We start from the raw sequence: 25235 nt of genomic DNA, 5'->3' as shown, positions 1-25235 counted from the left end.
GTCGCCAGGTCATCACAGGGCTGACACATAGACACAGACAACCATTCACACTCACATTCACACCTACGCTCAATTTAGAGTCACCAGTTAACCTAACCTGCATGTCTTTGGACTGTGGGGGAAACCGGAGCACCTGGAGGAAACCCACGCGGACACGGGGAGAACATGCAAACTCCGCACAGAAAGGCCCTCGCTGGCCACGGGGCTCGAACCCGGACCTTCTTGCTGTGAGGCGACAGCGCTAACCACTACACCACCGTGCCGCCCTGTGGTAATTCTACAGCAGAAAAAGAGTTAAAGCTTTGCTATTTTCATTAAAGTTTTTCATTTATTCTCTGCTTATTAGACTGTATGCCAGTGCAAACCCTTACAGTATCCCAGTATTCCCTGCCTGTATGGAGTTTATATCATGGGATTATGTAATTTAATGAAACATTGTTCCCTCACTCTCACGGCCAAAGCACATACATTCATTTAACACACACCTCAAAATGGGGTCCATCTGCACAGACGCTGGGCGGTAATTGGGCTGAGCAGGGCTTCGAAACACCGTTACGGCTGGTTTAAATGTCCACTTAGGGACAATTCACGGCAGCACAGGGACACTTTATGCTCATGGAGCCCCTGCAGATTCATCTTTATTGAATCAGATGTGTTTCAGAGTCAGGCTCTGAGCCATGACGTGCAACTGAGATTGAACAGACCCCCCCCCCCCCCCCCCCACACACACACACACACACAGTAAGGTCTTCATCAGGAGACGGGTAAAGACAGCGTAGGCATTAGAGTGCTGCATTAATGCACCTTTCCACCAGGATTGATCAACTTTCTGGGCTTCTGCATCTCTAATGGTGAAGCAAATGTCTGAAAATATCAGCAATAACTTCAGCAACGTCCTAACAGCTTGTTCCCCCAAGGCATGACTGTCAAAACCAAACAGCTTTCCAATAGACATCTTCTAAGAGAAGCCACAGCAATTTATAATGAATAGAACAGTTAGCTTTGAACTCAGTCGCACTCTGAAGTTATTTCTCAAGATTATGAGAAATTAAGCGTATCAGTCTCCAGCGTGATGTAAGACACATGCAGGAAGGGAAGGGGAAGGGAGATCGGGAGGGGGAGAGATCTCATAACACATATATCTTTTCTTCATTTTGTACGAAGGAGGAGAACAGCGCCAAGGCCGATGATGCGCCTCAGTGGCAAGAGCTGTACCAGTTTCACTTCTGACCCTTGACCCCTTGAACTTACATCTCCACCATCACTGCATTGTAATGTGTGCAGAAGCAGGAGAGATCTGCACAAGCTGTTCATAGGACAACTGTAGCAAGGACTCGTTACAAAGCTGAGTTTTATGGAAGAGTGGTGTAAGGCCATTATTAGAAAAAAATTATGAAATCCTATTTGGAGATGCAGCAAGCAAAAAAAAAAAAAAAAAAGGTACTGTGGTCGGATGAAAACAAAATGGAGTGCTAGATTTGGTGAAAAACCAATCCTGATCACCAGTGCTAAAAACAGTGAAACATGATGGCGGTAGCATCAATTGGAGATGCTTTTCATCAACAGGTCAAAATAGATGGAGCAGGGCAAGCCTAGAAGAAAACCTGTTTAAGATGTAGAAGAGCCTGGGGTGGAGGTTCACCTACCAACAGGGCAACAACCCAAACACTAACCTGTGTAGGTCTACAGTCATAATTAAACTCAACTACACTCAGATGCACGTCACAGGATCGTCACACTGGCATAGGAGCTTGTAGCACGGCTTCAAAAGGGTTTTATTGAAGTTATTTAATAATAATAATAATAATAATAATAGGGTGGCACGGTGGTGTAGTGGTTAGCACTGTCGCCTCACAGCAAGAAGGTCCGGGTTCGAGCCCCGGGGCCGGCGAGGGCCTTTCTGTGCGGAGTTTGCATGTTCTCCCCGTGTCCGCGTGGGTTTCCTCCGGGTGCTCCGGTTTCCCCCACAGTCCAAAGACATGCAGGTTAGGTTAACTGGTGACTCTGTTAGGGTTTTGCTGGGATTCGAACCTGGTTCGTTGGTGTGATGATCCAGCAAACCCCCACTAGGCCACCAGGGGAATGACTCAAATGCAGAGGCGTGAGGCGGAAGTAGAAAAAGTAACAAAAGGTTTATTTATACTATGTACACTATATACAATCCAGGGCAAAACAAAAAAAACAAAAACAAAGAGTATAATTCAAAAAGAAAAAGGCAAAAATGCAAAAGCTCAGAAGATCCACAAAACACAGTACAAAGGAAACTGGAGATAAACATAACAGCACAAAGACTCCGTGACAAGAGGACTGAACTCAGGGGTATAAATACACAAACTAATTAAGGACACAGGTGAAGATAATTAGGACTAACAGGCAATTAACAAAAACACAAAACACAGGAACAGTGGCGGCCTCTAGAGGCCAAAATAAACAAGACACGAAAAGGAAATAACAGCGGCCTCTAGAGGCCAAAACAGTCCAAGTCCTAACAGGACCCCCCCCTCTAGGAGCGTCTCCTGACGTTCCCAGGGCGATCCGGATGGGCCGAATGGAAGTCCCGACACAGTTCTTTATCTAGGACATCCCGAGCAGGAACCCAGCAGCGCTCCTCAGGACCATAGCCCTCCCAGTCCACCAGATATTGCAACCCGCCGCGGACCCGGCGGGAGTCAAGCAGGTGATGCACAGTGAACACAGTCTGCCCCTGGAAGATGCGGGGGGGTGGGGGGTTCCTAGGGGCAGGGGCATACGTAGACGTCAGTACAGGCCGCAACAGGGAAACATGGAAAGTGGGGTTGATCCTCAGAGTCCGGGGCAACTGGAGCCGGTAGGAGACAGGGTTCACCCTGCGCACCACCTTGAAGGGGCCAATGTAGCGAGGAGCAAGCTTGCGGTTCTCCACCCACAGCAGAAGGTCCTTAGTGGACAGCCAAACCCGCTGCCCAGGGCGGAAAGTGTGTGCAGGTCTTCTGTGGCGGTTGGCCTGAGTCTGGTTGGTTCTGGAGGTCTGTATGAGGGTCTTCCTGACCTTGCTCCAGGTCTTGCGACACCGTCTCACATATTGGTTGACCGAGGGCACCCCCACGTCCTCCTCCTGGTCCGGGAACAGAGGTGGCTGGAACCCGAATTGGCACTGGAATGGCGACAGCTTGGTGGCCGATGACTGCAGGGTGTTGTGGGCGTACTCTGCCCATGGCAGCCAGGTGCTCCATGATGTCGGGTTATCCATAGCCAGGCCTCGCAGGGTGGTTTCCAGGTCCTGGTTGAGCCTCTCCGTCTGACCATTGGACTGTGGGTGAAACCCAGAGGAGAGGCTGGCAGTGGCTCCGATGACCTTGCAGAACCCGTGCCACACTCGGGAGGAGAACTGGGGCCCTCGGTCTGAGACGATGTCCTGTGGAAGACCAAAGACTCGGAAGACATGATTAAATATAAGTTTCGCTGTTTCAAGAGCAGAGAGGAGTTTGCACAGAGGTATGAAGCGGCAGGCCTTGGAGAATCTGTCAACAATGACCAAAATGACCATGTTACCTTGTGACTCAGGGAGACCCGTGATGAAGTCGACTGCCACGTGGGACCAGGGACGCCGGGGAATGGTCAGAGGATGCAGGAGACCCTGGGGACGCTGTCGTGGGTTCTTGGTTCTGGTGCAAACCTCACAGGACAGGACAAATGACCTGACTTCCTGCTCCATGTTAGGCCACCAGAAGCGTCTTTTCAGGAAGTCCAGGGTCCTTCGAGCTCCCGGGTGGGCGGTGAGAGGGGAAGAGTGACCCCACTGGAGAACCTTGGCCCGGGCTTGATGTGGGACGTACAAGAGGCCCGGTGGCCCCGTCCCAGGACCGGGGTCCTGGCGTTGGGCTCGTCGAACAGCCTCCTCAATACCCCAGCGGACAGGGGCCACAATCCGGGACACCGGGATAATAAGCCCGACTTCATTCTCCCTGTTAGTGGCAGAGAACAGCCTGGACAGTGCGTCAGGTTTGGTGTTCTTGGAGCCGGGACGGTACGAGAGGGTGAAGTCAAACCGACTGAAAAACAGGGCCCACCTAGCCTGTCGAGGGTTCAGTCTCTTGGCTTGCTGGAGGTACTCCAGGTTCTTGTGGTCAGTCCAAACCAGGAATGGATGTTGCGCTCCCTCCAGCCAGTGCCTCCACTCCTCAAGGGCCAGTTTGACCGCTAACAGTTCTCGATCCCCCACATCGTACCGGGACTCCGCAGGACTCAGGCGGTGGGAGAAGTAAGCGCAGGGGTGCAGCTTTCCTTCCGAACGTTGAGAGAGTACCGCGCCGACACCACTGTCCGAGGCGTCTACCTCCACGATGAATGGTTGGGAGGTGTCCGGGAGGACCAGAATGGGTGCCGTGCAGAAGCGGGCCTTGAGGTCTTTGAACGCCTTTTCTGCCTGAGGAGACCAGCCATAAGATCCACCTGTCCCTTTGGTGAGGTCTGACATGGGTGCTGCCACAGAACTGAAGTTCCTGATGAACTTGCGGTAGAAGTTAGCGAATCCTAAGAACCGCTGAACCTCCTTAACGGACTTGGGAGTAGGCCAGTCCCGGACGGCCAGGGTCTTGGCAGGGTCCATTTGGAGTTGGCCTGTCCGTACAATAAATCCCAGAAAGGAGACCTCGGGAACATGAAATTCGCATTTCTGGGCCTTGGCGAACAGATTGTTCTGTAGCAGCCTCTGGAGAACCTGGCGGACATGGTGGCGGTGCTCCTGCATGGTCTTGGAAAAGATAAGGATGTCATCGAGGTAGACAAAGACGTACAGGTTAATCATGTCCCTTAAGACGTCGTTGATTAGGGCCTGAAAAACAGCTGGTGCGTTGGTGAGTCCGAAGGGCATCACCTGGTATTCGTAGTGCCCAGACGGGGTGTTAAAGGCAGTCTTCCACTCGTCTCCCTGTCGGATACGGATGAGGTGGTATGCGTTCCGTAGGTCCAACTTGGTGAAGACGGTGGTGCCTTGGAGCAGGTCGAAAGCAGTGGACATCAGCGGAAGGGGATATCGGTTGCGCACAGTGATCTTGTTCAGGCCCCTGTAGTCAATACATGGTCGAAGCCCCCCATCCTTCTTGCCGACAAAGAAGAAGCCGGCACCAGCAGGTGAGGTGGAGGGTCGAATGAACCCAGAGACCAGGGCGTCTTTGAGGTATTCCTCCATAGCCTTGCGTTCTGGCTGAGAGAGGGAAAACAGTCTGCCACGAGGAGGGGTAGTCCCAGGGAGCAAGTCGATGGCACAGTCGTAGGCCCGGTGCGGAGGAAGAACGGCGGCCATGCTCTTGCTGAATACTTCCTTGAGATCCCAGTACTCTGTGGGAACTTGAGATAACTCGGTGAGATCAGGGGGCTCGACAGGAGACACAGGAGAGCTAGAGAGCAGACAAGAGGCATGGCATGCAGGGCCCCATTCCACAACCTGGCTTGTTACCCAGTCTATGCGAGGGTTGTGGCGAATAAGCCAAGGAAGGCCTAGAATAACTGGGAACTCAGGTGAAGGAATCAGGTGCAGGGATATTTCTTCCTTGTGACCTTGAGACTGGAGGAAGACTGGAGAAGTAACTTGGGTGACTCTTCCATCACCTAACGCTTGGCCATCGAGGGCAGACACAGACAGAGGGACTTCAAGAGGTGCAGTAGGTATATTGATGCTTTGGGCGAAGTGAATATCCATAAAGTTCCCAGCCGCCCCTGAGTCTATCAAAGCTTGACAAGAGTGGACAGACTCACCCCAGGAGATGGAGACCGGGATGTAGATTCCTTGACCAGGGAGTCCGGGAGAGAGGGTAGGCCCCGTCACAACCCTCCCTCGGCTGGACGGGGCGGTCCTTTTCCCAAGAGTTCGGGACATGATGCTCGGAAGTGACCAGGCTTGCCACAGTAGATGCAGCACTTGTCCCTCCTTCTGCGCTCCCTCTCAGATGCGGAGAGGCGAGTACGACCCACTTGCATGGGTTCTGGACAGTCACTGAAGGAGGTAGATGGTCTCCAGGTAGAGGTAGGGAGGCTGGGGGGGCTCAAGGCTTGGTGGCGTTCTCTCATCCTGTTGTCCAGACGAATAGCATGTGAGATGAGGGTTTCGAGGTCACTTGGGCATCCAATAGAGGCCAGACCGTCCTTGATGGGGTCAGACAGACCATGGTGGAAGGCTGACACCAGGGCAGTCTCGTTCCATCCACTTACTGCTGCGAGTGTTCGGAATGAGATGGCGTAATCTGCGACGCTTCCTCCTTGCCGGATGGACATGAGCTTTCGGGCTGCGTCGGTACTGATGTCTGCCTGATCGAAGACCCGAAGCATCTCTTCAGAAAACAGCTGGAAATCAAAGCACTCAGGTCCCTGTCTTTGCCAGATAGCAGTAGCCCAGGCTCGCGCCTTACCAGCTAATAAGGTGATCACAAAGGCAATCTTGCGGCGATCCGTAGTGTAGGTGGTAGGCTGAAGCTCAAAGGTGAGTTGACACTGGGTAAGGAACTCTCGGCACTCACTGTGCTTGCCGTCATACCTCTGTGGTGCAGGAAGGCTGGGTTCGTGAGGTGAAGAAGGCAGCATGGCAGGAGGCACTGGAGCAGGAGTGGGAGCTGGATCAGGAGCAGGAATTGGATCAGGAGCAGGAGATACAGGCAGAGATGTCAGCTGTGCCAGGGTTTTCCCAATTTGCTGAAGCAGTTCCTCGTGGCGAGCAAGGGCCTCACGTTGGCTGGTGAGCGTACGTCCATGAGCGTCCATGGTCGCTCCGAAGCGTGTCAAAGCTGCCATAATTCCCTGAAGGTTGGCCGGGTAGACAGTTGAAGCAGCCTCTGCTGAGTCGGTCATGACGGAGTCTTTCTGTTAGGGTTTTGCTGGGATTCGAACCTGGTTCGTTGGTGTGATGATCCAGCAAACCCCCACTAGGCCACCAGGGGAATGACTCAAATGCAGAGGCGTGAGGCGGAAGTAGAAAAAGTAACAAAAGGTTTATTTATACTATGTACACTATATACAATCCAGGGCAAAACAAAAAAAATAAAAACAAAGAGTATAATTCAAAAAGAAAAAGGCAAAAATGCAAAAGCTCAGAAGATCCACAAAACACAGTACAAAGGAAACTGGAGATAAACATAACAGCACAAAGACTCCGTGACAAGAAGACTGAACTCAGGGGTATAAATACACAAACTAATTAAGGACACAGGTGAAGATAATTAGGACTAACAGGCAATTAACAAAAACACAAAACACAGGAACAGTGGCGGCCTCTAGAGGCCAAAATAAACAAGACACGAAAAGGAAATAACAGCGGCCTCTAGAGGCCAAAACAGTCCAAGTCCTAACAGACTCTAAATTGACCGTAGGTGTGAATGTGAGTGTGAATGGTTGTCTGTGTCTATGTGTCAGCCCTGTGATGACCTGGCGACTTGTCCAGGGTTTACCCCGCCTCTCGCCCGTAGTCAGCTGGGATAGGCTCCAGCTTGCCTGCGACCCTGTAGAAGGATAAAGCGGCTAGAGATAATGAAATGAGATAATAATAATAATAATACATTTATTTATAGAGCACTTTTCTAAATACTCAAAGACGCTTGACAAAGTAAGAACAAGCTTAAAGCAAGTTAAAACAATAAAATAAACAATACAGAAAAACATATAAAACATAAGTCCAAATTGAATTCTAGATCATATGCAGTTCTGAAGAGGTGAGTTTTTAAAGATGATTTGAAACTGAACTATGCTGGGTTTCCTAAAAGCCTCTTAACACTAAGAACATCTTAACTAGGAGAGAGAAAGAGAGAGAGAGTGTTCATTGTGATGCTCGCTCTACCATTTAACAATAATCTTTGTGCTACGATGCTTTTGGGAAACCCACCCCAAGTCGGTGCAGTCACGAATGTGTATGGGGAGGGAGTTCCAGAGGGAAGGGGCAACAACGGAGAAGGCGCTGTCGCCCCAAGTCCACTAAAAGTTCTCTAAAAACACTCCAGTAAAGATAACATTATTAGTGATTCTTATAGAGACACACATTTCATGTAATTAAAGATAAGGTATGATCCCATGTGTTAATCATTACAATCTGCTCAGCTCAGCTACTTCCTGTGAATAGACAGTGTATTATGTTCCACAGTTACATGGGCATGTCATGGTTCATGTAGTTAAACATTGTCTCATATCTAAACGGGGAAACACACTGAAACCCAGAATTACTTGATTAATGGTGCCCCCTGTTGTACTCAACATGTCATAGCAGTAAACATCCATCCATCCATAGCCGCTTATCCTGTTCTACAGGGTCGCAGGCAAGCTGGAGCCTATCCCAGCTGACTATGGGCGAGAGGCGGGGTACACCCTGGACAAGTCGCCAGGTCATCACAGGGCTGACACAGAGACAAACAACCATTCACATTCACATAAATTTTATATATAGGAGAGTAGAGTAGAGTAGAGTAGAGTAGGGGGCGGCACGGTGGTGTAGTGGTTAGCGCTGTCGCCTCACAGCAAGAAAGTTCTGGGTTCGAGCCCCGTGGCCAGCGAGGGCCTTTCTGTGTGGAGTTTGCATGTTCTCCCCGTGTCCACGTGGGTTTCCTCCAGGTGCTCCGGTTTCCCCCACAGTCCAAAGACATGCAGGTTAGGTTAACTGGTGACTCTAAATTGACCGTAGGTGTGAATGTGAGTGTGAATGGTTGTCTGTGTCTATGTGTCAGCCCTGTGATGACCTGGCGACTTGTCCAGGGTGTACCCCGCCTTTCGCCCGTAGTCAGCTGGGATAGGCTCCAGCTTGCCTGCGACCCTGTAGAACAGGATAAAGCGGCTAGAGATGATGAGATGAGATGAGATGAGATGAGAGTAGAGTAGAGTAGAGTAGAGTGAAGTGTAGTTCAATGGAGAATAGTACAGTGTAGCTTAGTGAAGTGTCATATAGTGTTGTGCAATACAGTGTGATATAGTATAGCATAACAGAGCACAGCATAGTATAGTATAGTATAGTATAGTATAGTATAGTATAGTATAGTATAGTGGAGTGTCGTTTAGTTTAGTGTAGCATAGTGTAATGTAGTGTAATTTCGTACCCTGGATAGTATAGTGTGCTATAGCTTAGTATAATATAGTGTATTATAGTATAGCAATCAAATGTCCCATGCACTGAGAGGCTCTGGTTGAAATTATGGATTCTCTGAGGTGACTGGTATAGTACTAATCTGTGAGGGGCACAGCCCTCATCAAAAAATTCCAAACTAAAAGTGTTAAGATTGAATCTTGGCATAAACTCACTGGGGGCAGCCATGTTTGTCGTTTACACCGGAGCGACCTTCGACCTGCACATGTGCAATGTACCATGTTATTGCCTACTTTGCTAGGCATGATCATGATATGTAGATCTACACACACAGAAATGCTTGCAGAGCCACAGTTATGACTCGAGTCAGCTGTATAGCTTGAAATTGTGACGCCAGTTCATGGTATATCCAGGATATATCATGATGGACTCATACCATATCCATCCATCCATCCATCCATCCATCCATCCATCCATTATCTGTAGCCACTTACTGTGTGCAGGGTCGCAGGCAAGCTGGAGCTGATCCCAGCTGACTATGGGCGAGAAGCAGGGTACATGCTCGACAAGTCGCCAGGTTATCACAGGGCTGACACATAGAGACAAACAACCATTCACACTCACATTCACACCTACGCTCAATTTAGAGTCACCAGTTAACCTAACCTGCATGTCTTTGGACTGTGGGGGAAACCGGAGCACCCGGAGGAAACCCACGCGGACACGAGGAGAACATGCAAACTCCGCACAGAAAGGCCCCCGTCAGCTACTGGGTTGTGAGTCGACAGTGCTACCTGCTACACCACTGTGACGCCCCACACCATATCCCCTTTTTTTTTTTTTAACTTTTACGCCATAAGATGTATTGCTTTATCAGTGGTGGAACTATTTTATATCACGTGAGCCATATTTGGCCAATCCTTGCACAGGAAGTTTTTGATGAGGGATATAGTAGAGTAGAGTAGAGTAGAGTAGAGTAGAGTAGAGTAGAGTAGAGTAGAGTAGAGTAGAGTAGAGCACAGCAGTTTTCACCTGATGAATTGCAATCCACAATTCATGAAAACACATGGAGTGGGTCATGAGCAGATTCCTCACATCCAAGTCAAGTCAAGTCAAGTCAAGTTTATTTCTATAGCGTTTTTAACAACAGACGTTGCCACAAAGCAGCTTTACTGAAAATTAAAGACTTTAAACATGAGCTAATTTTATCCCTAATCTATCCCCAGTGAGCAAACCTGTGGCGACGGTGGCAAGGAAAAACTCCCTCAGACGACATGAGGAAGAAACCTCGAGAGGAACCAGACTCAAAAGGGAACCCATCCTCGTCTGGGTGATAACAGATAGCGTGATTATAAATAACTCACTTCTATAACTGTGACCTATAGAGCCACAAAGTATAACTGTGTAACCAGGAAAATCATTATAGGTTTCACATGAAGTCTGATTACAATCAATGCAGTTTGTTTGTTTGTGTGCCTGTCTGTTAACAATCTAGCATCTAGACGGTTGCACCGACTGACTTCAAATTTTCAGAGTAGGTGTGCAATGGTCCATAGATTACGTGATTAAATTTTGGGGGTGATCTGGTCAAGGTGAAGGTCACTGGAAAGGCCAATTTTTTGGTCAAAATAACATATTTTCCATTATAACTCAAAAACGGTTGTCGATAGACAAATATTTACTATGATGAGCATATAGGAACTCCTATATGGCCTTTCATTTGGCACCATGAAAGGCCAAACTCAAGGTCACGGATTTTCAGATGGCTGTAACTTGAAAACAATTGATGGTAGACAGATATTTACCATTATCAACTTATACGAAGTGCCATATGGGCTTTCATTTGGCACCATGATCTTTGACCTTGAAGTGTCAAACTCAAGGTCACAGATTTTCAAAGGACTATAACCAGACAGCTGATAATTGAGAAATTTTACCATTATCAACATCTCATCTCATCTCATTATCTCTAGCCGCTTTATCCTGTTCTACAGGGTCGCAGGCAAGCTGGAGCCTATCCCAGCTGACTACGGGCGAAAGGCGGGGTACACCCTGGACAAGTCGCCAGGTCATCACAGGGCTGACACATAGACACAGACAACCATTCACACTCACATTCACACCTACGGTCAATTTAGAGTCACCAGTTAACCTAACCTGCATGTCTTTGGACTGTGGGGGAAACCGGAGCACCCGGAGGAAACCCACGCGGACACGGGGAGAACATGCAAACTCCGCACAGAAAGGCCCTCGCCGGCCACGGGGCTCGAACCCGGACCTTCTTGCTGTGAGGCGACAGCGCTAACCACTACACCACCGTGCCGCCCTAGTAGTATTATTCTTTAGTTAATTGTTTTATTTCATGTTATTTGATGTATTGCTGCAGCTCTACTGTTGAACCCAAACCTCCGCAGACAGTGACAGCAGGTTTGACTGCAGTGTGCTGCTCAGTCAGCAGGTGGCGCTGAGAAACTGCAAAACTGGACAGGTCTATTTTTAACTTATATGCTTACAACAAAACGCACCAGCTCAGGAGTAATAGATGAATAGTAATGCGCTTACAAATGTGTCATAGAGAATAATTTGTGCCAAACATTTGACTGTAGATTTGTAATGCAGGATTGTTTCTGACTTTCAATTTGGCTCTTATTCTTTTCTTTGAATTAATGCATAATTCTTCCTGTAAACACCATTAGGAGTGGATTGATATGCATGAATAATGATATGTATGCATTATATATGAATAATTAATCGTTTTCTGCGACACTGACTGCATTTGACATTGTGTTCTGAGTAACAAACTCTATTATGGAATCTGAACAAAATCTCTGTAACTTACTGCACATTATCCTTTCATAAGCAGTTCCCAAGACCTCGTGGTTAAATATTAAACACAAAGAGACAACACTGATGTTTGTGTTCTCTGGTTTTAGTTTCTATATGGAAGAACAGTGAGAGATACTAAATAAACTGGATGGGGCACCTTCATTACAGATTCCAGGCTATAGTGAACTGACAGAGCTCATACCTGAACATTATTGATGGTCAGAATGACAATTATATATTTGCTGGCTAATAAAACGTACAAGGAATTTCCTTCCAGGGTGTCATCATTAATTCCCGTCATATAAAGAATGAAGAAGAGATCGGCGACAGTGTACGCAGTACAGACACAAACGACATGGGACCTACATGCTGATAGACATGACTAACAGGTTTTGGCCCTGTTTGGACAGGATTATTTAATCCTTGAACAATTTAAAGCTTATTTACTCAGTGTGAAAGAAAAGACGTGTCAGAGGTGTGAACCTTTGGTGATGTATTAACTGAGATATTAAGTGCTGAAAACAGGAATAGCCTACATATTGTACGTTATGGAAATGTAACCGACTAATGATCAAGCGCAACCTGCTTTTGCAAAACACCAGAACAAGAAATTTGCATTAAATCTACATGGGAATTTTGGTGTGATGTTCTCATCTCATTATCTCTAGCCACTATATCCTGTTCTACAGGGTTGCAGGCAAGCTGGAGCCTATCCCAGCTGACTACGGGCGAGAGGTGGGGTACACCCTGGACAAGTCGCCAGGTCATCACAGGGCTGACACATAGACACAGACAACCATTCACACTCACATTCACACCTACGGTCAATTTAGAGTCACCAGTTAACCTAACCTGCATGTCTTTGGACTGTGGGGGAAACCGGAGCACCCGGAGGAAACCCACGCGGACACGGGGAGAACATGCAAACTCCGCACAGAAAGGCCCTCACCGGCCACGGGGCTTGAACCCGGACCTTCTTGCTGTGAGGCGACAGCGCTAACTGCTATACCACTGTGCCGCCGAGACTCTTTCAATAAATGTTAAATAAACATCTTAAGAAAACGTCACCGTATGAGTGATACAACCCCAATTCCAAAAAAATTGGGATGTTGTGTAAAGCATAAATAAAAACAGAATGTGATCATTTGCAAATCATGGAAACATTATATTTCATTGACTATAGTACAAAGACAACATATCAAATGTTGAAACTGAGAAATTTTATGCGTTTTTTTTTTTAAATATATGCGTATGTTGAATTTGACGTCTTGACATGTCTGTAGTAGAAATCACTGTATGGGCTCAGGAACACTTCAGAAAACCATCGTCTGTGAAAACAGTTCATTACTGTATCCACAAATGCAAGTTAAAACCAGATATAAACAATATCCAGAAACACCAGCACCTTCTCTGGGCCCGAGCTCTTTTACAATGGACTGAGGCGAAGTGGAAAATTGTCCCGAGGTCTGACAAATCAAAATTAGAAATTCTTTTTAGAAATCATGGACACCACGTCCTCCAGGCTAAAGAGAAGAGGGAGCATCCGGCTTATTATCAGCGCACAGTTCAAAAGCCAGTGTCTGTGATGGTATGAAGGTACATTAGTGCACATGGCATGGGTAGCTTGTACATCTGGGAAGGCATCATTAATGCTGAATGATATACACATGTTTCAGAGCAATATGCTGCCATCCAGACAAAATCTTTTTCAGGGAAGGCCTTCCTTCTTTCAGCAAGACAATGCCAAACTGCTTTCTGCACATATCAAAACTGCATGGATCCATAGTAAAAGAGTCTGGGTGCTAAACTGGCCTGCCTGCAGTCCAGACCTGTCTCCCATTTAAAACGTTTGCTGCGTTATGAAGCGCAAAATACGACAAAGGAGACCCCGAACTGTTGAGCAACAGAAATTGTAGATCAGGCAAGAATGGGACAAGATTTCTCTTTGAAAACTACAGCAATTGGTCTCCTCAGTTCTCAAACGTTTACAGAGTGTTGCTAAATGTAGACGTGATGCACCACAGTGGTAAACATGCCCCTGTCCCAACTTTTTTGAAACGTGTTGCTGACATCAAATTCAAAATGAGCGTATATTTTTCAAAAAACAATACAATTTCTCAGTTTCAACATCTGATATGTTGTCTTTGTACTATTTTCAATGAAACATAGGGTTTCCAAGATTTGCAAATGATTGCATTCTGCTTTTACTTACAGTTTATACAGCGTCCCAACTGTTTTGGAATTGGGGTTGTAATTAAATATCATGGGTTTTTTTTTTTGATTATGTGGAGCGTCCTTGAATTACAGTCAGAGATGATGTTATAGAAAATTAATCAACCAATCAGAATCTAGCACTGTGTTGTCTGAACTCAGTGTTTCCAGACCATTACCTTATACCTTACCATATTTGGCTTTGCTAAGTGTCCAGACGTGACATGATTCCAAACAGCTGTGTTTGAACCCGACCTCTGCACTCTGTAGTCTGACTCAGGATAAAAGCTGATCTGGTCTTTCTGTAACACTTTGGAAGATTATCATCTGAGCTCTGACCCTGCACATACCATATGAGTCTACTCTCTGAAAAATGTGTGTGTGTGTGTGTGTGTGTGTTATATAAATCACCTCAACACCATCTAGTGAACTCCAGCCTTTATATGATCTCCATGTGAGGAACTGGGTGAAAGGGGAACACTGGCTTTATCTGAAGTAGACGATGATAAGAGCCAACAGTGGTTCAAGTTCTGCATGAGTGACCAGAATGTCTACAACCCAAATGATTATTAATATTTATGGTGAATAAAATGTGATCTTAAATGACTCAAAGACGCATTATACCATCAATATGTTGGTCTATTTTCACTTCAGTTAATGGTTTCCTATGTTTCCCAAAATGCTGTTTGACAACCTGCTGATGGTTGGAAGGAACGGAACATTTGCCTCATCTCTACCTAGAGAGCAGTGCAGCGGCGCTTTAGTCTTTGAGCCTGTCCAGCTTTTTCACCTCCTCATTAAACATACCATCATCTCATCTCATCTCATATCTCTAGCCGCTTTATCCTTCTACAGGGTCGCAGGCAAGCTGGAGCCTATCCCAGCTGACTACGGGCGAAAGGCGGGGTACACCCTGGACAAGTCGCCAGGTCATCACAGGGCTGACACATAGACACAGACAACCATTCACACTCACATTCACACCTACGCTCAATTTAGAGTCACCAGTTAACCTAACCTGCATGTCTTTGGACTGTGGGGGAAACCGGAGCACCTGGAGGAAACCCACGCGGACACGGGGAGAACATGCAAACTCCGCACAGAAAGGCCCTCGCCGGCCACGGGACTCGAACCCGGACCTTCTTGCTGTGAGGCGACAGCGCTAACCACTACACCACCGTGCCGCCCTGAAGCGGACTTTAGATTAAAAAAAAAAATGCTAAAGTTATAACATCAGTCCGTTGAGTCATTTCCCTGGGCGCGGCCGTACTGGATTAGCCAGATACATTGGATGGATGTATTAGGAGACGAAAATGATGGCGCTGCATGACGTAGGATTCCGCACATTGTCTTCATTCCATCCTGGATCCGAGACGTTTGGCCGAGTGGCTTCATCAAGTAAAGTGAGAAAACTTTACTCCTGGAAAGATTGTGGATTTGTGGAGGACTCGTATGAAAAACAATCACTGGGAGGAAGTGAAACACGAGGCAGAAACGACAACTGAAGCCAGACGTGATCCCAACTTTGTTTCACCACGAACCACAGACTGTGTACCATGTCACGCATCAAATGGGTGGAAGATAAGCAGGTAAATATATATATATATATACAGTGGGGCAAAAAAGTATTTAGTCAGTCACCAATTGTGCAAGTTCTCCCACTTAAAAAGATGAGAGAGGCCTGTAATTTCATCATAGGTACACTTCAACTATGAGAGACAAAATGAGAAAAAAAAATCCAGAAAATCACATTGTCTGATTTTTAAAGAATTTATTTGCAAATTATGGTGGAAAATAAGTATTTGGTCAATAACAAAAGTTCATCTCAATACTTTGTTATATACCCTTTGTTGGCAATGACAGAGGTCAAACGTTTTCTGCAAGTCTTCACAAGGTTTTCACACACTGTTGCTGGTATTTTGGCCCATTCCTCCATGCAGATCTCCTCTAGAGCAGTGATGTTTTGGGGCTGTCACTGGGCAACACGGACTTTCAACTCTCTCCAAAGATTTTCTATGGGGTTGAGATCTGGAGACTGGCTAGGCCACTCCAGGACCTTGAAATGCTTCTTACGAAGCCACTCCTTCGTTGCCCGGGCGGTGTGTTTGGGATCATTGTCATGCTGAAAGACCCAGCCACGTTTCATCTTCAATGCCCTTGCTGATGGAAGGAGGTTTTCACTCAAAATCTCACGATACATGGCCCCATTCATTCTTTCCTTTACACGGATCAGTCGTCCTGGTCCCTTTGCAGAAAAACAGCCCCAAAGCATGATGTTTCCACCCCCATGCTTCACAGTAGGTACGGTGTTCTTTGGATGCAACTCAGCATTCTTTCTCCTCCAAACACGACAAGTTGAGTTTTTACCAAAATGTTCTATTTTGGTTTCATCTGACCATATGACATTCTCCCAATCCTCTTCTGGATCATCCAAATGCTCTCTAGCAAACTTCAGATGGGTTTGGACATGTACTGGCTTAAGCAGGGGGACACGTCTGGCACTGAAGGATTTGAGTCCCTGGCGGCGTAGTGTGTTACTGATGGTAGCCTTTGTTACTTTGGTCCCAGCTCTCTGCAGGTCATTCACTAGGTCCCCCCATGTGGTTTGGGGATTTTTGCTCACCGTTCTTGTGATCATTTTGACCCCATGGGGTGAGATCTTGCGTGGAGCTCCAGATCGAGGGAGATTATCAGTGGTCTTGTATGTCTTCCATTTTCTAATAATCACTCCCACAGTTGATTTCTTCACACCAAGCTGCTTACCTATTGCAGATTCAGTCTTCCCAGCCTGGTGCAGGCCTACAATTTTGTTTCTGGTGTTCTTTGACAGCTCTTTGGTCTTGGCCATAGTGGAGATTGGAGTGTGACTGTTTGAGGTTGTGGACAGGTGTCTTTCATACTGATAACGAGTTCAAACAGGTGCCATTAATACAGGGAACAAGTGGAGGACAGAGGAGCCTCTTAAAGAAGAAGTTACAGGTCTGTGAGAGCCAGAAATCTTGCTTGTTTGTAGGTGACCAAATACTTATTTTACAGAGGAATTTACCAATTAATTCATTAAAAATCCTACAATGTGATTTCCTGGATTCTTTCCCCCCATTCTGTCTCTCATAGTTGAAGTGTACCTATGATGAAAATTACAGGCCTCTCTCATCTTTTTGTGGGAGAACTTGCACAATTGGTGGCTGACTAAATACTTTTTTGTCCCACTGTATATATATATATATATATATATATATATATATATAAAAACAGGCAACAAACTCGCCACAACTTTTATTTTGATTCCTTTTCTAATCCTGTATTGCCATCATTTTTGTCGAGAAATGCAAATAAATTGACCGAGCAGTCATGCTAGACCATAATATATTATAGTCTAGTACAGCATGCACTTGTACACCTTCGCTGTGCTCGCGGAAAATGACAGCATACATGATGGAGTTATGGCGGCCTCCCTGACAAAAAACAGCCCCGTCTATTTTCATCACTTTAGTGGTTATGTCTTTAAAAACAAACTCAGCATGCAGCTTTTTTAAATTTTTTTTTTATAAAGGACAAACAAAGACCGACTTTGCTCAATTGATTTATTTGTGAGATATTTCCTTTAAAGCAAGACGGCCTTTTGAATTTCATAAAATCGGTGAAATTTAGTGAGCGAATACCAAAAGTATTCGCTCACCTGCCTTGACTCACATATGAGCTTAAGTGACATCCCATTCCTAATCCATAGGGTTCAATATGACGTCGGTCCACCCTTTGCAGCTAGAACAGCTTCAGCTCTTCTGGGAAGGCTGTCCACAAGGTTTAGGAGTGTGTTTATGGGAATTTTTGACCATTCTTCCAGAAGCGCATTTGTGAGGTCACGCACTGATGTTGGACGAGAAGGCCTGGCTCTCAGTCTCCGCTCTAATTCATCCCAAAGGTGTTCTATCGGGTTGAGGTCAGGACTCTGTGCAGGCCAGTTAAGGTCATCCACACCAGACTCTGTCATCCATGTCTTTATGGACCTTGCTTTGTGCACTGGTGCACAGTCATGTTGGAAGAGGAAGGGGCCAGCTCCAAACTGTAAAAACAGTCTGCATGCCTAGGTGCTTGATTTTATACACCTGCGGCCATGGAAGTGATTGGAACACCTGATTCCAATAATTTAGATGGGTGAGCAAATACTTTTGGCAATATAGTGTATGTTTATTTCTGCAATACCTCAAAAAATATCAGGCCATTCTGTGGCTGGGAAGTTACTTAACGTGAGGGCGAGTAAATAATGTGCATGAAATTGCTCACTTTGCAGACAGAGGAAGTCCCTGTACACATGCGCAGGTTTACTTTCTTCTTCTTTTAGGTTTTACGGCAGGTGGCATCCAGTGCTGCAATACTGCCATCTACAGGTTTACCTTTGACCGTGCACTGACAGTTCCATCATTCTGTCGCTAAACAAACAAGCTGATCACACGAGGTGCTCGCTGAGCGCCGATATTTATTAGTTTGGTCCTGCGTTTCCTTTCCTTCGTATATAACATAACGTCTTTTCTTCTCGCTTTCCGTTACTTTAGTCGGTCGTTCATGTTTCATTCACACGCTCACTTCCTGCATTTTTCCTCTCCTGGTTCAAATTTGTATCCCACACTGCCTTGTGCGAACAGGGAAAGCCCACCATGTGATGCATGACGTAGTATCTTGAATTGGGTCATGGTGAAGCAGGGAAAAAAAAAAAAAAAAAAACACTGGAGAATTTAGGGCCATGTGGTGCTAAATACATTATCTCATTATCTCTAGCCGCTTTATCCTTCTACAGGGTCGCAGGCAAGCTGGAGCCTATCCCAGCTGACTACGGGCAAAAGGCGGGGTACACCCTGGACAAGTCGCCAGGTCATCACAGGGCTGACACATAGACACAGACAACCACTCACATTCACACCTACGGTCAATTTAGAGTCACCAGTTAACCTAACCTGGATGTCTTTGGACTGTGGGGGAAACCGGAGCACCCGGAGGAAACCCACGCGGACACGGGGAGAACATGCAAACTCCGCACAGAAAGGCCCTCGCCGGCCCCGGGGCTTGAACCCAGGACCTTCTTGCTGTGAGGCGACAGCGCTAACCACTACACCACCGTGCCGCCCTAAATACATTAATTGTCCCATTAAAAAACCCTAATAAAATTGGAAGTCTGATTCAAATTCAGTAGCTTTCAGTCCCCTAAAGAAAAATAATTGGGTGTTGGGGGTTTAAAAAAATCTTTATGACCTACACGACAGCAGACGCTGCAATACTTTGAAATGCAATTTTCTCTAAAGCCACCTCCACAACCCTCTCTGAACAGACCAGTAACAGGAAGTACACACCCAGCTGTTTGGATGTTTGTGGCCCACAATTCCCCTCCACCACAAAGACTTTAATTATTCCTCTGAACACCTTGTATTGAAAAATCAGAACATGAAAACCTCATTACAAATAAGGTTTGGGATTGGCTGGTGGAAGGGACGAGAGGAAACACAAACCACAACTTCTGCACCTTTAATCCTCTGATCAGGTCCAAGTTTGGATGCGTAACTTACTTCAAAATTAATTAAAAAAAAAAAACCCAACAAGTTATGTTTAAAAAGTCAAACTTTATTAATACCTCTTGCTCAAGGAAATACGTATAAAAAGATTCTACAAGTACAGAGTATAGTTTTTGCTTCAAACAAACAGAAACAAAATCTATTTGTAGAAAGGGCGGAAAAATATATACATCTAATAAAATCACCCTGCAGTGACAGTCAAGAATAAAGAAAAATAAACTTCATTTTTATGAAAAGTCTGTGCAAAGAAAGATTATGCATAACACACTGTTACTGCTACGTTAAGGCCCTAATGCCTTAAACTCCTTGGTAAAGTGACGGTGTCAATATTTTTCCCCTCATTTTCTATACTTCCCACAAAAACTGCACCAACTAGCCTTTGCATACGAGGGACGTCTCAGACCTCATGGTGATGAGTTTAGTCAAGTCATCACAGGGTTAATATTTGGGATGCTCGAAATACCGGAGACTGAGCACTAAAAATGGATCGGAATAAACATTAGTGGTTGGTGTTCACTCGGTGTTCCTGTAACCTTCAGAATAAAAGAAAGCAATAATAATGACATGATGCACACAAATACTGCACACGATTCCACTGCAAAAAGTTCAATACGAGCAAACGTGGAAATAATAAAAGCGACATTAAAAAAAATGTAATTAAATAGAAGGGGAAAAAAACCCCCCCACAATGTTTCTAAAATCAAACTGAAAGCGATGATAAAGTATGGATTAGAACAACAACATTTAAAATAAGAGTAGCCGTTTATCAGATCAACTGATACTTAAATTAAGATTGAAGCACAAAAAAGTCAATGTCAACAGATCTCTTCGTCGGCGGTTTAAGAACGGGTTTGTCCGAGATGGTCATAAATAAATAATTAAAAAAAAAAAAAAGTGGAAGTTGGTTTAGGTCTGGCAGAGTTTGTCGTCGCTGCAGTACTCCGTGCTGGTGCAGGTGTGTGGGGCCATGGAGCGGTGGATAGGTGCAGGACTGTTGCTGCCCACAGTCAGGTTCAGCAGACTGGAGCAGGTGGGCAGGTAGACGTGCTGGATGTGTTCCACCTCAGAGCGACACACTGGACACGACTGCAACGACACAGTCACACATCAGCATTACAGATCCAAATCAACAAAATAATGAATAGTTCTAGCAACCAAAAACAGTACACAAACAGAAAAGATGCACAATCCCTGGAAGAAAACACGATCGTGTGCAGTTACAGGAAAATAATCAACTCCGTTCTGTGATTGAGATACTGTTGGCACACAACCGTTTTATTCTTCTTACACCACAGCTAACTCGCCATTAAACAAAACGTTGAACTTTTTTAATTCGATTACAGTTATTTAACATTTGTTTACAGGCTCCATTTTACCACGGGTTCTCCTAAGGGTTCTCGGTTACCCCTTTTCCACCAAATCAGTTCCAGGGCTGGTTCGGGGTCAGTTCTGGTGCTGGTTCACAACTCGTTCAACTTGCAAGCCAGCTGAGAACCAGTTTGCTTTCCATAGCTCGGGGTGCTAAGGGGAGCCACGTCATTACGTCGCTGCGTTTGTATAAACCTTGGTGCGAACATCGTAGCAGCAACAACACGGAGAAGAAGCAGTGGCAGCAGCAACAATAATAATGGATGACTTCACGTTTGTACAGCTGCGGCTTCTCGCTGCTTAAAAATGGCGATCTTTTGCGGTCTTGTTATTGTTGTTGGTCTTAACAACTCCGCTCCCACCCCACTGACGTAAGCGGTTCTTTCCTCTGGCCCAGCAGAGAGTTGGTGCTAGCCTGGAACCGTTTTTTCTGACCCCAGAGCCAGTTCTTTGTCAGTGGAAACAGAAAACCCGGTTCCAAACTAAGCACTGGCCCCGAACCAGCCCTGGAACTGCTTTGGTGGAAAAGGGGCGCGAGTGCAACACGTTTACTCCGAGTTGTATGTGATTGCTCGATGGCTATCAGGGGAAGAATCCACAACCAACCAACCCTTATTCATTTTATTGCTTCAATGAGAATACATTTCATTAAAACTGAAACACTGTCCATTTTAAGTGAGTGTGTAAAAACACCCAACACACCATCCTGCTTGGGTTTTAAAAGCTGCGCTTGTTTAAGGGATATAACTTAAGGCCCGGTCCCACAATACCGATAACTAAATAAAAATCAGTCCCATGGTTGGTGCTCACACCAGACCGATAACGATCCCTTGGAAATTTTGCTTCTGGGGCAATTTTTCCAGGCCTGGACCTGATCTGAAAAGTCATCTGACCAAATCAGATAATCATGTACATGTGACGTGATCTGAGCACACGCCATTTTCCCCAGGCATCTTTATACATCCTTGTTGCATCATGAAGTCATGGAATACAGATTCAGGAGGAGACGAGACAGGTCTTTTATTCACGGATGTGTGATTTTACTTATTGATATTTCATGGAAATCAATAATGTATAAATGCAGGCAAGATATTTTAATTATGAACTTCGGCAGAACAAACATTTGTTTTAGACTTCTTGATTTATCCATGATGCATCATTCGTATGAAATCCGTAATATACTGAAATGTCCGTGACCAATCTGTAAATTAGCATCCATGATGCATCTGGATTAAAATCTCCTCTCATTATCTCTAGCCGCTTTATCCTGTTCTACAGGGTCTCAGGCAAGCTGGAGCCTATCCCAGCTGACTACGGGCGAAAGGCGGGGTACACCCTGGACAAGTCGCCAGGTCATCACAGGGCTGACACATAGACACAGACAACCATTCACACTCACATTCACACCTACGCTCAATTTAGAGTCACCAGTTAACCTAACCTGCATGTCTTTGGACTGTGGGGGAAACCGGAGCACCCGGAGGAAACCCACGCGGACACGGGGAGAACATGCAAACTCCGCACAGAAAGGCCCTTGCCGGCCAAGAGGCTCGAACCCGGACCGTCTTGCTGTGAGGCGACAGCGCTAACCACTACACCACCGTGCCGCCGGATTAAAATCTGTAACCACCATTCCGTATCCTTTATTATTTTTTCATAATCCGTGACCTATCTGTATTTAGAACCACCGGAGTGTGTACATGGGTTGTTATGAAGTCCAAGCTATACGGTATGACCCGGAATAATGTGCTACTACTTGTAAAAAACTTCCATGACCATTCCTAAGTTGCATGTGTTCATTTCCCTGAGTGTCAGGACCAAGCGATATTACAGTTGTGGGGTTTCTGCTCCAGACGGGAACTCAATTCAAGCAGAGGGACAGTCAGAGTTATCAGCGTTGTGGGACCGGACCCTTAACCGAACACGGTTATCCGATAACGCCAGCTGCGTTGATACAGGTAGCTCAGCTCAGGTGTGTGAACACATCACCATTACAGACCTTCAGGAACGAAACCCAAGGAATCCAGCTTGGTTCCTTCATCCGCAGCATTTTGGACCTCGTTAAAACAGCACTGCCTGCTTAATTCGATCCTGAACCCTTCATTAACTACAGAGCTTTCAGAACTCATTACAGTCAGGCTTTGGTTCATTTTAACGTCTCCGTAGCCTTTTCCTGCTCTTCCTCACATCATCGAACCTGCTGATCACAGACACATGGCTGACATGTGGGTCGGCTTTTAGGTACAGCAGCCTGAAGCTCAGGAATTACTTCTGACAAAACCTAAAATGGTGCCAGATACAATTCTATTACTCTTCCTCCAAAGACTTCATATCGCCATGCATGCGTGCACACGTGGTCTCACCTGGAGTTGTGTGGCGCAGTTCTGGCAGCACACGGTGTGGCCACAGGGGCAGAACGCAGCGTCGATCTCCTCCTCGCAGCACAGCATGCACAGGAAGGCCTCGCGCAGCTTCTGCAGCTTCTCCTGCAGCAACCGATTCTGCTGACACCCCCCACACTCTGGCACATTCTCCTGTCCGTGCCACGGCGAGCGGGAGGACGGAGAACGGGTACCCGACTGGGACATCAGGTCCACGATACCGGCATTGTACAGCGCCCGTCTGGCGTAGTCGTACACCTCCTTGGACGTCCGGCGGATGTCGAAGACGTACTTCTTGCCCAGGTTGATGTTCTCGTTGAGGAAAAGTGAAGCCAGGTGGCCCTTGAAGTCCCGGCTGTACTGCATCATGACCGCATTCGTTACAGTGTCGCATCTGAGGATCAGATCACAGCCAAAAGTTAGCTTTGACTTTGAGAAACTAGCCTAAACATTATAATAAAGAGAATCTAATACACCAGATGTCTATTAGTCATTAAAATCCTCTAAACATCTGGTGGCTGCTCAGGTGTGATGTGTACGCGTGTCCTACCCAGCACTAAGACTTTCCGAAGTGCTGAGTCACCTTCACCGAGCTCTCGGTTAGATATAATTGGCTCATGAAGAGCTGCTGAATGCGGGGAAAAGATGAGCGAGAAAAAGTGCACATGGTTGGTAAAAGTCGAAGTACAATGAGACGAAGAAGTGCAGCTGATGACACTGCCTTATCTGGAGCACAGACGAGGCAAGAGCACAATCTAAAATGTGAGATCCATACATGCGCTGTGAAAGAGCAGGCAGGTGTGTGCAGAAAAGTGCCACATCACAATCACCTCGCTGGTGCAATCGAGGCCACAGAACTTCACATGCTAGATCAGCACGTTCTTGCAGAATTGAGTCAGAAGGCTTCATCAGGACAACGTGGTATGTGCCTTCACTGGAAAATAAACAGTTTCACGGTCTGACGTGGCTCACTATCCTGTTGTTTATTTTTCTAAGGGCACACGCTGAAGAGATTTATTCTGTACATGTTGTACCATTCTGAGACGTAATGTTTTCTGGATTTGTTTACAAGCATTTTGTGGTCAATGTCTTGATTAGTCTCTACTTAAAAATGCATAAACACATTTCAAACCCAATGACAAAAAGGTAATGCCCACCCACCAAAAAAAAAAAAAAAACAAACAAACAAAAAAAACCCCACCCCCCAGCAAAAGTAAAATTGAGTAGCCAAAATATTCCATTTATTAAAAGTGAAAAATTTTACTTCTACTCCCTCCATTTGCTTCGCTTTTCTTTAGCTTTTGGAAGTCTTTTTAAAAAACAAAACAAACAAACAAAAAGACGTGATTTCTTGTTAAAGCTGTTTGCACAACAGCTCTTTCCCATTTTCAATCCATTTTTGCCCCATTAGAGCTGTGCTACTTCTGCCTAGGTTGAAGTCTCAGGTTATCCCGTTACTGTACGTTATTGCACCCTCTGCTGTATAAACAATTACAGCTAGGAGGGGGGAGGGGAAAAACCCCACCCCACTAAAATTACACAGCAGATAATATCTGGCATTCATTTTTTATTTCATCAATTTGAAGGGTCATAAATTTCATCACCACCACATGCCTAATAAAGGACAATCCTGCACTTGAGACAACTGAGTGGCTGGGAGCAGAAAGATCTCCCTCCATCTCCGCTCACTGTGGGACAAATCAAACCACCAACACTCTGCTTATACAGAGAGTGACTCCTTCCAAAACAGGAACGAATTGTACAGTGGAGATTAGATCTTTGCCAGGACAGCATACTCATCTGCACCCGCCTGCTATATTAACATCTCATCTCATTATCTCTAGCCGCTTT

The 25235-nt window shown here is 45.9% G+C and overlaps 1 protein-coding gene across 1 annotated transcript in view; it reads right to left on the bottom strand.

Moving 5' to 3' along the window:
- Window positions 1–19663: 19663 nt before the first annotated feature.
- mylipa (myosin regulatory light chain interacting protein a) overlaps window positions 19664–25235 on the bottom strand; it is a 29462-nt gene continuing 23890 nt past the window's right edge. The window contains exons 6-7 of the mRNA XM_060904625.1: window positions 23367–23778; window positions 19664–20721 (exon numbers count right to left, since the gene is read on the bottom strand). Of these exons, the coding sequence (XP_060760608.1) occupies window positions 20542–20721; window positions 23367–23778 (592 nt within the window). The 3' untranslated portion in view covers window positions 19664–20541. The remainder of the gene's footprint in view (window positions 20722–23366; window positions 23779–25235) is intronic.

Source organism: Neoarius graeffei, chromosome 22 (genome assembly GCF_027579695.1).
Source record: "Neoarius graeffei isolate fNeoGra1 chromosome 22, fNeoGra1.pri, whole genome shotgun sequence".
In the NCBI taxonomy this organism is placed as follows: domain Eukaryota; kingdom Metazoa; phylum Chordata; class Actinopteri; order Siluriformes; family Ariidae; genus Neoarius; species Neoarius graeffei.
Note: the sequence above shows the minus strand (reverse complement) of the source record. Positions and strands in the feature narration are given on the sequence as shown.